Source organism: Aulonocara sp. 'chitande type north' Nkhata Bay, linkage group LG11 (genome assembly GCF_057382095.1).
Source record: "Aulonocara sp. 'chitande type north' Nkhata Bay isolate Kocher_YH1m ecotype deep benthic linkage group LG11, A_spYH_male_GT1.1, whole genome shotgun sequence".
Classification (NCBI taxonomy): domain Eukaryota; kingdom Metazoa; phylum Chordata; class Actinopteri; order Cichliformes; family Cichlidae; genus Aulonocara; species Aulonocara sp. 'chitande type north' Nkhata Bay.
The window spans coordinates 29,936,103-29,948,099 of NC_141354.1; the positions used below are offsets into that span (position 1 = coordinate 29,936,103).

At 41.7% G+C, this 11,997-nt stretch overlaps 1 protein-coding gene across 1 annotated transcript; it reads left to right on the forward strand.

The window, feature by feature from the left end:
• Window positions 1-9,918: 9,918 nt before the first annotated feature.
• Window positions 9,919-11,997, forward strand: LOC147319373 (hairy/enhancer-of-split related with YRPW motif protein 1-like). Its single transcript, XM_086311939.1, has 5 exons — window positions 9,919-10,150; window positions 10,314-10,386; window positions 10,482-10,565; window positions 10,657-10,738; window positions 10,849-11,997. The coding sequence occupies exons 1-5, from the start codon at window positions 10,065-10,067 to the stop codon at window positions 11,463-11,465; spliced, it is 942 nt and encodes a 313-aa protein (XP_086168065.1). The 5' UTR covers window positions 9,919-10,064; the 3' UTR covers window positions 11,466-11,997.

The window sequence follows — 11,997 nt, forward strand, 5'->3', positions numbered from 1 at the left end:
AAATTGCCTATTTGTAGCTTGATTGAGCACGCGTTTGATTCGGGCCCACCAATCAAGAGCAGGTGCCGTGGTTGCCTTGGAAATCAGCAGATTAGGGGCGTGGCTTTAAATCAGATTTCATCTGATTTTGATTAAGTGTTTGATAGAAGTGAAATGTGTAGCTTATCCTGGGTTTACTGACTTCAGCAATAAAACGGAAGTAAAAGGGGGTTAAAAAGCGTTAACTTAGACACCTAAATACTCCTGAATAAATACTAAAAAATAAATATCATTTAAATGTTTAAAAGTATTATTTATATGTAGAAAAGAAGATGTTTTGCTTTTTTTACATTAAACTTATCCTATTAGAGATTTATTGTGAAACTGCTAATATAACGTGTTATATTTCAGTGAATTTTCCCACAACTGCAACAGAATGGTAAATTGGAAAATAGATTCCGACACAATTCTTTACTTTGTAGTTGTATAGTTATGTTGACTTTAAGCAGTAGGTGGCGCCATGTGAACAGCAGTTAATACTTTAAAAGGGCTAATTCTGTGTTAGAGGTGCAGACAGAACAATTTGTGTGAAAGTGCATTATCAGGCAAATTTATAAGGTCGGGGGGGGGTCAACATTTATTTGCTCATATATCTTTTCGACATACAATAGTACTTCATAATTTGCTTCCAAGGAGCCAGACCTATCATTTCTAAGTAGTCTTTCTAAAAAAAGAGCATAACATACAATCTTTACACCAGGAAGGTGTTTGGCACAAAAACTTGGTACATCCGGGTATGCTGTACGACAAGCAGACAGGCCTGAAATACTTTCTACAGCAGATGAACAGTGTCTGAAAGTCAGTAAGAAACAGGAAAATATCCTGCAAAGACCTGACACATGACCTGAGAGATGCATATGGTCCTTCAGCTGATCTGTCTGCTGTTCACTGAAGCCTCATCAGAAATGTTCTCAATGGATCTGATTGACTACAGCTTCATTTTTCTTCAGCTTCAAGAGATGGTACTGTAATGTACTGCCCCCTAGTGGTTTCAGCAGCAGACTACAGTACGCTTTATATCTGAGCAAAGGCAACTCAAAATACCACACATGTCAAAGTGAAGTATGACAATGCAAAAGAGAGAAGCAAACTAATCCCAGTTCAACCAGTATAGTATAGTACAGGTTCTATGTTTCATTCTTAGTAGACAAGGATTTATTCACCCAGCATATGTATTTACTTATCTTTTTTTTAAAACCCCTCTGTGGAGGCCAGTATTTTGCACAAAAGTACAGAGTGATTAAAATAAAGTATTTTTTTCATCAAAGAGCAAAAGAAAGCTAAGTTTTTACATTTTCACTAAATATTTTGGGCTAATATTAGTGCCGCTGACAAATGTCTGAAGATGATCAAACGGCGGTGGGAACGGCTAAGATACAGACTGGAGCTGCTCAAAGCCAAAACAGCTTCAGATCAGATGAGTGCCCTGTGGCACATCTATGTGGACTGCTGTTTCATTCTCCTATGACCTCCTCCAATCGTTAAATTTCACAAGTGGCGTGTTGTGAAATCACATAAAACGGATTTGTTACTGCCTGCAAGGTATGAAATGGTTGCTTAAGTATAAACTCGTAAAAAAAGAAGAATCTTGTGAGTTTTGGTAGTGGAATAAAACAGGCAGGCCATCAGGCAGTTTTTGGCTTCAAGATGATACCTAGCACAGTATGAGAACACTTTTATATTAACTGAATATAAAACAAAAAGTGGGTCAGTGGGGAAAAAAAAACTTGCTCTAAATCACAGAAGAAACGATTTTGTCTTTTAGCCATTTCGTTAGTTTGTGATTGATTAAAATCAGCGATGCTGGAATGAATACATGCTATAGATAGAACATCTGTAATGGGACTGTCACATGGCTGCAATATTAGATTTCATGGTCTCCAGGAATCACTTTATTATTAACTTCAGTGACAGACAGTAATGATGTGATGCATCACGTAATGTCCCAGTATGTCCCATCACCTGGGGTTTCTCCGCATACATACAGGTGCCATCCAGTAGGCACAGTGGTCACCTAATGAACATGAACTCTCGCCGGCATCCACAGAGAAGTCCTTTCCTTCTGGTTTTCATCAACACTTCAGCCCCCATTGATGGGAGAACAGTGACCATGAACAAAAGCTGTATATACTGTACAAACACAGCTCTGAGCGGCAGCACACTGACTCATTCTTCAGTGTGTGTGAGAACGGAGGGGGACCCCTTTCAGCTCCTTTGTGTTGGTGTCTGTCAACAGTGTAGTTGGAGGCAGAGCCCATTGTGGCGGCCAGTGTTTCGTATTGACACAGGGCCTCGTTCAGCTTGTTCCCAGGGTCCAACCTGAGGACTCATGAATAATGGAGAGAGGATCCTCAGGGCCAAGGAGGAGTTTGCCAGTCTGACTGGGATGGTTTAAAACCCAAACGACAACTTTATATGGCAGCAGGTAAAACTGGGGTCACAGCTGATCATGTTGAGTGCCGTGAGAGTCCAGCAGAGTAGTGACATGTTCCACATCAAGGAAGTCTTTTCACTTCTTCTACTCTGTGTACATTTGATCATATTCCCTTCTTTTAAGCCTAAATTGTCTTTTCTATTCCAGGTAAGCTTTTGTCTGAGGTATAGGGGCTAAATTTCCCTCACATAGAAATGAGTGAAACGCTCGTAGGAGTTTTGTCTGTGAATCCAAACCTTTGAGTGACTGATTTTTTTTTTTGTTTGTTTTCATCTGTAAGGGTCAAATTCTGACAATGAAAATATGTCTAGAGACTACAACAAATTCATAGCTAGTAAAGAAACCCACTTAATTAAAAGAGATTTTTGCACATTTTTTTTTAAAATTTTCTCTCCTTTTTTTGATAAAAATGTAAAATACCTGATGAGCAAGAAGTAAGTACAGCCCACATTCAGTGTGTGCCACACCTTTGGCACCAACAGGGGGCACCACTTTAGGTCAGGTTCCCAGCAGGTCCAGATCATCTGCTGAACGGCTCACACGGCCCGAGTGATGTGCCCTCTCCTCTTTGCCTTTTTACACGGCTGCTAGGGGAACCAGAGGCTGGTTACCGACTGTTCTGCACAGCCAAAATGAAGAGTGTATGTGTGTGTGTGTGTGTCTGCATGTGTGTGAGTTTGAGTGTGTGTGGCAGGGGTCAGTGAGGTGCCTCTCGCTTGTGTGCTTTGAGCTTTTTCATGCTTCCTGCTTTGATCTTCTCTCTCATCTCTTCATCCCACACGCTCCCTGCGCCTCAGGCTTCTGGTTTGCACACCGACAGAGGAGCAGGAGAGGGATGGGAGGGGGACATGGGGCTGCCTCTCACACAGACACTACTTGTTCTGTCAATACAGAGAGAGGTGCAGGGAGAGCTGCCCATGGGGCACAGCCACCGGGTGCAGAGTGCAGTGGGTGGAGGGGTCACCAGGAGCTAAAGTGATGCATACTGTACAGTTCTCTGCTCCTCTTTTATGCTCTCTTAGATCATCCAACAGTGGGTTGAAATTCTTGTGTGAAAAACAACTGCCACAGAGCTTAGAGGGTGGCCTCCTGACCCCTTACAACATGGGAAAGTGCACCCCTCAGCTGGTAGTTATATAAAGCCTGCCACAGAGTCATGAGAATCACTGGCTTGAGGCCACTTATGTCTTTCTAAGTCTGAGCAATTATTTCTAAGACTATTGTGACCTTTTCTGCCAAAGGTTTAAATAGCCTGTGTTCAGAGTGTTGCCATTTAGTTCATGTGGAAAAAGTGGGGACGCTTAGAAGAGCAAAACAACCATCATGTGAATACACGTCCTGCGAACCTCATAATCCTCATGAAAGCCCCCCTCATATACTTACACACATACACACACTCAATACCCCTCCCGCTGATGCGAGACTAGGAAACACAGATGCAACAGCACAGAGCAAGAGCCCTAATTGAAGATTAATTGGAAGGGGGGAACACTTACCTTTATTTAGACATGTGGCTAGTGTTAGGCAGTGACAAGCAACTCAACCATCTCAACAGATGACTGCAGTTAATATTTCATGACTAGCTCTGAGGGAGAGGGCACGTTCAGGGAGATTACCATCCATTTCTTCTAGCATATTTACATTGTTGTCATAGTATAGAATAAAGCCTACTGGTACAACTAATCAATTATAACTTGAAAATTAGAAAAGAATAATAATGAATTAAGAATGGATTGAAAGAAAATTAATGAAGAAAATATGTGAATTATAGGGAAAAATGACAGCAAAAAAGAAACAACACTGGATGTAACAGTCGGACTTGCTTGGATTGTGATTCATGCTTGTGTGAGTGGGAAGAGAAAGAATAAGGGGTGCTGTGCTAACAGGCTTTCTGCAGATCACTGGCAGTTTGACTGCAGTGGAGAGTAATGGGGCTGGCAGGGCGGAATCAATTACTGGCCACAACAGATTTTCCCACAGGTCAGAGCTTGGGAAAGCAGTACTTTACTGCAGAGCAGACAGCTGGCACAGAGCATCCACTGGGAAAGGAGCCGGCTCTTAAAAAAAGACAACTTTTTTTCTCTCCTTTTTTGATAAACTTGTGACACATCATAAATTGGCTCTTTTCAGTTTCTCTATTATGTATAACATTTTTGGTGGTTATACCCATTCCTAATCAGATTTTATTTGAAACTGCACTGGGAAGGGAAAATAAAACTGCATGTAAGTGACCAAAAACACTTTGGAAAAGGTTTTTTGAGGTAAAGAGTTACTCATAAAATGACAGCTGAGCTTCAGAGACAGACTTGCTCTAAAACACTGATTTCCCACAGAAATGACCAAACGTGTCTTGTGGCACACAGATGCAGAAACAGAGACTCTGCAGCTTAACTTGGCTAATAATTCATATGGCCGGTGTCAGTGAGGGTTTCTTGTGATGTAAACCAGGAGATACATTTCAATTAGAGCCCTCACACCCCTGCACTTTAAGACACACATACACAGAGACACACACACACACACCATTGATATGCAAACAATGTTTTTCCTGTGGCAGCACAATGTGTGGCCTTAAAAGTAGCTTGCTCCGCGGTCCTCCTTTCTCTGTGAGGACATCACGTGCTGTCTCCTGTTGCGCTTATTTGAGAACCAGTCTTGTGATCTGCCTTCCCCCCATTGTGAACTTGCATAAGTTAACTGGTAATTTGAAGCATTCTGGTAAACCTTATGAACAATATAATTGTGAGGGGCCTATGTGCAGGAGTGTGCGACATTGTGGGGAAAAAAAGGAGCGAAAGAGATTTTATTTATTCAGGAGTAACTTAGGTCATCCACTTCTTTTTTTTTTTCCAGGCACATAAGGTTGTCCATATTGAGTTCAAAGTATTGTCTGAATCTTTCCTAAATGCTGTTCGTGCCCTGTAATCGACTCCAAGCCCTGTAATTGGCAGCTGGCACTGAAATACTGGTGTCAGTATTGTGACCTGAGGCCTGAGGAGATGTCCTCATAAAAAAAAAGAACAAGAAAAAAGAAAAGGCAAAAAAAACTTTGCTAAACAAAGAAAGGGGGAAGTCAACATATCCTCCCTGGCTTATACCTATCTGAAAAGTACAAGCAGAATGGATGCCAACAAAGACAGGAAAGTAAAGAATGAGAAGGCGGGTGTATTACGGTTAAGGAGTGGGAATGGGTCTCAGGCCTGCCCAATATAGCGCCTGGGTGCTGACCAGAAAGAGAGGGGACAGACAGGAAACTGTGGCCCATAGGATAACATTGTTGCATGAAAGCTGTCTGGGAGACATTTCCCTCAGTCAAACAACCTATTGAGGACCAGCATGGGTGGCATTTTCCTTGCCTTACATAATAATGTCATACCTAATGTAAATGCGCAGCAAAGCTCACACCTTTGGGCAAACATCGTCCAAATATGGATGAGGAAATTATCTCACACACATTAACAGACACATACATACAGCACACAAACCCACAGTTCACTCCAGCAGTTGTTGAGTGACAGGTATAAGATGTCAGGATGGTGTGCGCACAGGACGCAGGCACGGCTGTGAGCGTTGCTGCTGCCGACAGCCCCAACGGTTGACATAGTAAATCAATCCTGATGGGAGGGAGGGTAGGATGAAGGCGGAGAGGAGAGGCAGGGGGTGGGGGTGTGGGGTCCAATGGGACTGAGCCGGCCTCCGTCAGACACACTCAGCCACTCAGCCAGCCAGGGAGAGACGGCCGACGGGTGGGAGAACACTCGCCGGGAAGCGCTCACACGGAGATTGAGTTACCACGGAATTAGATCAGGGTTGTGGGAAACAGCACCTCCTAAACACACTTGCACGCTCTCAGTCGCACACACATAAACACATGCAAACACACCAGCGCACACTCAGGCCGTGCTCTTGCACACAAAGAGTCACCAAGGGAAACCTGAGGGAAGATTGAGGAAGGCAGCTGGGCACACGCCAGTTTCAAACAAATGCTTGCTTATACCTTTTAGCTTCCTGGCACTGGGTTGAGAGGGGTTTCTAGAAATCGGTGCCAAGTTACGCCCACGTTCAATAGGCAGACTGGTAAGCTGTTGGAGTTATTAAATGTAAAGATGGTAGTCAAACAACACAAATGAGCCAAAGCCAAACACACTCTAACAGAACAGGACATTCACGTCCAGCGTCACCAAAAGTGGACTGGGAAGGGCGAGGAGATGTTGCGATACCGCAGGTGAAAAGTCAAGGTTTTTAAAAGACGAATCGGAATTATGTTTAATGGGCCACAGGAATGTCAGCTCTAATGTGAATGACCTTGATGGTCAGGTGTGAGGAGAGTGGTTTGTGTTGCCATAATGGCCCTATTTCCATAATAGTATCATAAACAGTGCAAAAGAGTGAGCATAAATATATTCAGATTGACATGTAGCAGAGTCACTGGAAGGCCAAGAAGGCACAGTTCATGCATCTTGCATGAGAAATTCAGTCCAAAAAGGGAGCAGGCAGGCTGTGAGTATTTTTCAGCACTGGATTAAGCACATGTTAGGATCTATAAATCCTCCAAGTGGGAGTATGGGAATGTGGAAATGCATGAAATGGATGAAGGTAGGCATGACAAGGAGAGGAGATTAGGTGGGGGTCTGTGCATGTATCTGTGTGTGAGGGATGGTGTGAAGGCTCATCCGCGCTCACTGCATCAACAGAGTGACCGAAGCTCGCACATTGTATCTGTCACCACTGAAGCCCCTCTGACATTCTGGGACCAGCGTGTTGGCCTCCAGTTGCTCCATAGAATCAAGCTCTCATCCGCACTTGTCTAGCTCCCAGCGTACAAAGTTAACAACTGACCTGATGGACAGAGGAGAGAAACAGCTGCTGCTCTACAAGGCACTGGAATTGAAGACAGCAGGGGCACTGCGCTCCCGCTGACAGCCTTAACAGACATGTCAGGCACATGTCAGAGCAGGCGCTATATCCCAACATCAAGTCATTTTTCCAGACCTTCCATCAGACAGAAAAGACTAACATTCACCTGTTTCTTTATCGTAACTGCTTTCTATTCTTGGTTCATTTGTGGTTAAATGTGTATTTTTCAAAAGCCTGGTAAGGTGATGGTTCTAAAACTTTTGTTTTTAAGTAATTAAACCAAATTTCTGTTACAAGAGAAAACAATTTTAGATTTATTAATTAAATGTGCTTACAATATGACCATAAAGTGCTCTTTGTGCAGGGAAGATATGTTGTAATTGGATCACATCCTACCATATATTGCATATGGAAACACTTTATCTGCAGGGTAACTACTGATCTTATTTGTTGGCAAATATAGTGATATATATAAGCATCAAATTTCCAGCTTTGTGGAGGATAAAACAGCAGAAAATATATATATTCGGGCATCTAAAAGTTGCACTATCATGTAGTATTTGTGTAAATGTACAAATATTACTTTCTATTTTTGTTTTACAATAATAGAAATTGTATATAATAGAAATTAGATATGGTTTTACACCATATACATGATATATGGTATACATACATGACAGCAGAAGTGCTGAGATTGTTCAATAAAAGTAGCAATACCAAAATTCAAAAATAAAGTAACATAAAGTAAATAAAGTAAGTCCCACATTCACATTATTGTTTTAACCTGTAACCCTGTAAGTGTATCTAAAAGTGTATCTAATTACTTATTAATACATGAGTTTTTGTGAGTTTTTACCCCTCAAAATCCAAAAGAATTTGGACAACATTTTAAGAGATAAATTGCCAAAAAAAAAAAAGAAAGCCAAATGTAGCAAAAAATTACAAGTTAGTTAAAACTCTTTTTTTAAGTGATTTTTTCTAGTATTTTATATTCTAGGTTTTTATAGTTCAGTTAAGAATGTAAGAATTGTTTTTATCACATAAAGTATCAAGAGTAAGCGATTGTATTTTGCAGAAAATGTTCGATGGGAATATTTTAATGTGATATATGATTGACTTTTTTTTATTGTTTCTACTGAAATTATGGAGTCTTAATGCTGTAGGTGTGTAAAGTTGGCCTTATTTTAACTACTAACTGTAACTGTACTTTTAGTAGTGTAGGGTAGTATAAATAAACCAAATTTTGTGAGATTCCCATGTTACTGCCCTGTGGGAAGCACTAAAAGGTCAGCTTGTAAGACAAACATCCCTGTTTTTGGTTCTGTTTCTATTTATTTTACAGTTTTCCAAGAGTATTTTATTAGTTTAAATATCTCATAAAGTACAAGAATGTTTTCAAACCAGAAAAATCATAAAACGCTACATTTAAAATCCCTAAAACATAAGAGATCTGTTGTGGGTTCTTCTGAGTACACAAAAGAAAGAAATCAATGTGAAAACTAACAAATATCTCAAAGAGAAATAGTAAAACATCAAATAAAGTACAAACACCTAAACTTTGTACTGTAGGTACAATACTAATGTCTAACAATGTCTAATAATGTACACACTTTCTTTCTTTCTTTCTTTCTAACATATTTATATATTCACACTGGCCACAAGTGAAAGAGAACTTAGACTGAACAGCATCATTGCACATTAGCACGACTTCTCCAAGTCCTGGAACTTAGTTGGAGAGATATAAATATCTAAATACATAAATATAGAAATATCATTTGCCCAACAGGAATCCCCTCACTTGATGTTTTGAACTAGAACTTCTTTTATTTATCCTTCCCTGACAAACCATGCCTCCACAGCGAAAGAGACCCCCCTCCCAACTAAAAGATTTGATATGCCCCTAAACTAAAAACATATGCCTAAAGGAATCAGTTACACAGTAGCGCTAGCACTGAAATCTCCCATGTTTCATAGTTTGCCCCCCTGACCCGCTTGTATTAGTGGGGTCACCCTATCACACTTCTGCAGACGCCCCCCTGTTCCCCTTGTGTTCCTTATTTTACGCCCAAAGCAGCTTTACCTGCTGTTATAGTTTCTATAGCTGCTTATAGCTCAAGCTTAAGAAAAAATTTCTGTTTTTTTGCACACTGCACTGCAGAGAGACGAATGTTCACCCAGCGGGTGTATGGCTCCATTGGAAGGTCTGCCTGCCTGTTGACCTGTTTGCAGAAGGTTTAGAGGAGGAAGTTCCCCAGGAGAGCGTGGACACGCTAGCCCACTGTGGAGTCTCCTGGCTGATCAGTGACACTCTGGAACCACATGGTTGAAGACAGTCAGCTAATAGACCATCCAACCTTTATAATGCAGGAGAAGAATCTATGCTGCAGTCACTCCAGCTCACTACAGGATGGATTAAAATGTTTAATTAATACATTGTTTTTATATATAGATTCATAATGTGATATCATTGTTTCAGACCACTTTTATTAGGATGATGCTCTTTGATCCCTCAAAACTTCATTGATATTTTTAAGGCCCCCGTCACTCAAGCCTCAGCTCGATTCTGACTGGCTCAAGTCTGTCAGAGCCCCGCCCACATCATTCCGGTCACCCCGCCCTCCTCTCCGCCGTGTGAAAACAGTCACAGCAGATGCAGATCAGACAGTTTTAAACTGTTACGCATACCTCGTGCTGTCTGTGCCCCGAGAGAAGAGATTGAAGGCTTGAAGGCGAAATGAAGCGAAGCCACAACTACAGCTCATCGGACAGCGACCTGGACGACACTGTTGAGGTGGAGAAGGACAGTGGGGATGAAAATGGGTATGTTAACTTTTTTTTTTTTTTTTTTTAAGAAAATCAACCTATACGACATGTTTTAATTAAGAATTGGGTGTTTTTTGCGTTATTCCCTACATATCCTGTTTTTTTTAAAGTGCTCTTTAATGTATTGCCTCAACATCGTTTTTTGTTTTTACTTTTTTAGTCAAATTGACTCCCACGGATCGATGTCACTCTCCACAACCACGCAAGTCCAAGCCAGAAAAAGGCGCAGAGGGGTATGTGAACCGCGTTTCCCGCTCTTGTTTAATAGTTTCCAAAGTTTCTCATCCTCTGCACGATTGAATTAATGTTGAAATATGTTTTCAAACAGATCATTGAGAAACGGAGACGTGACCGGATCAACAACAGTTTGTCAGAGCTGAGAAGATTGGTGCCGAGTGCTTTTGAGAAACAGGTATGTTATTCTTCATTTTATTTGGCACACACAATTTTGTTGATAGATAATATATAACTGAAAGAGACGCTTTATTATAACGTCTTTGCAGGGATCTGCTAAACTGGAGAAAGCAGAAATACTCCAAATGACAGTGGACCATTTGAAGATGCTTCATGCTTCTGGTGGGAAAGGTAGTGGATATTTTCTTTGAATAAATGCATGTTTCAGCTCTGGTATTAATAAATATGACATATTCTTTGAGTAACATGTTTATTTAACCATGTTTGTTCTTTTCTCACAGGTTACTTTGAAGCTCACGCTCTTGCTAAGGATTACCGCAGCCTGGGCTTCAGGGAGTGCCTGGCAGAGACAGCTCGCTACCTGAGCATCATAGAGGGTCGGGACAGCACAGACACCCTCCGTGTACGTTTGGTGTCCCACCTCAGCAACTATGCCTCTCAGAGGGAGGTGCACACTGGACTGGAACACTTAGCCTGGGGCTCTGCCTACGGGGCTACTCCTGCCCATCTACCCCACCCACTCCTTGTACAGCACCCCCAGGGCAGGACACCTGCATCCAGAACCGCCAGTAGCCAGGCCCCTTCCTCCTCCTCTTCACCCTCATCATCATCTTCCTCCTCCTCCTCCACTGAGACATCTGGGACATCCAGACTCAGTGCCATGCCCCCCACAGAGTCCCTCAGGGTTGCCCCCAATGGCTCTCTACCCCTCAGTCTTCCCATGCCAACAACCAAGCTTTCTCCACCACTGGTCTCATCTCTGTCCTCGCTTTCGGCCTTCCCCCTCTCCTTTAGCGCATTCCCCCTCCTTTCCCCGACAGCCGTCAGCACCGTGAGTCCCTCCTCCACACTGTCAAAACCTTACAGGCCATGGGGCATGGAGATCGGGGCCTTCTGAAGCCAATCCCTGGACTGAGGGCAACAGCTGAGCTGTGTCCACCGTCACATACAGACTGCTTCAACAGTTTTACAACAATAAAATACAGGGGAACAAAACTGATTTTATTTTATTAAGCATAAGGAACAAGTGGGAGCGGTTGCTAGAGGATCTAATTTCTCATTTACTTTTAACAAGTAAAACAAAGTATTTTTATGTTATTAAATGAAATCATAAACTAATTTAGCTAGCCTGCACTGCCTCCAGGTTGAGGACTGTTGTAATGGTATGATAAATGGGTCATGGATTGATTTACAATAAGCACAAAATTAGAGATCAGCTGTTGTAGGCCATATACTGAAATATACAAATCTACACCTGGCGTAACATAGATTAACTTAATTATGTCAGCTTTCCTTATGATTTTGGGAACTACAGTGACAATAAATATGCATATTATGTGCGCAACTTTTGGGAAAATAACTTTTTAAGGTTTGGAAACCTGGATTCTTGTACCTGTTTGTAATATTTTTGTACCAATAAATTGATTCTA

Excerpts from the sequence above, each read along its gene's own strand:
- LOC147319373 (XM_086311939.1), top strand. The coding sequence starts at position 10,065 with ATGAAGCGAAGCCACAACTACAGCTCATCGGACAGCGACCTGGACGAC. Across the intron at positions 10,151-10,313 it reads GACAGTGGGGATGAAAATGG|TCAAATTGACTCCCACGGAT; the intron begins GTATGTTAACTT and ends TTACTTTTTTAG. Across the intron at positions 10,739-10,848 it reads TCATGCTTCTGGTGGGAAAG|GTTACTTTGAAGCTCACGCT; the intron begins GTAGTGGATATT and ends CTTTTCTCACAG.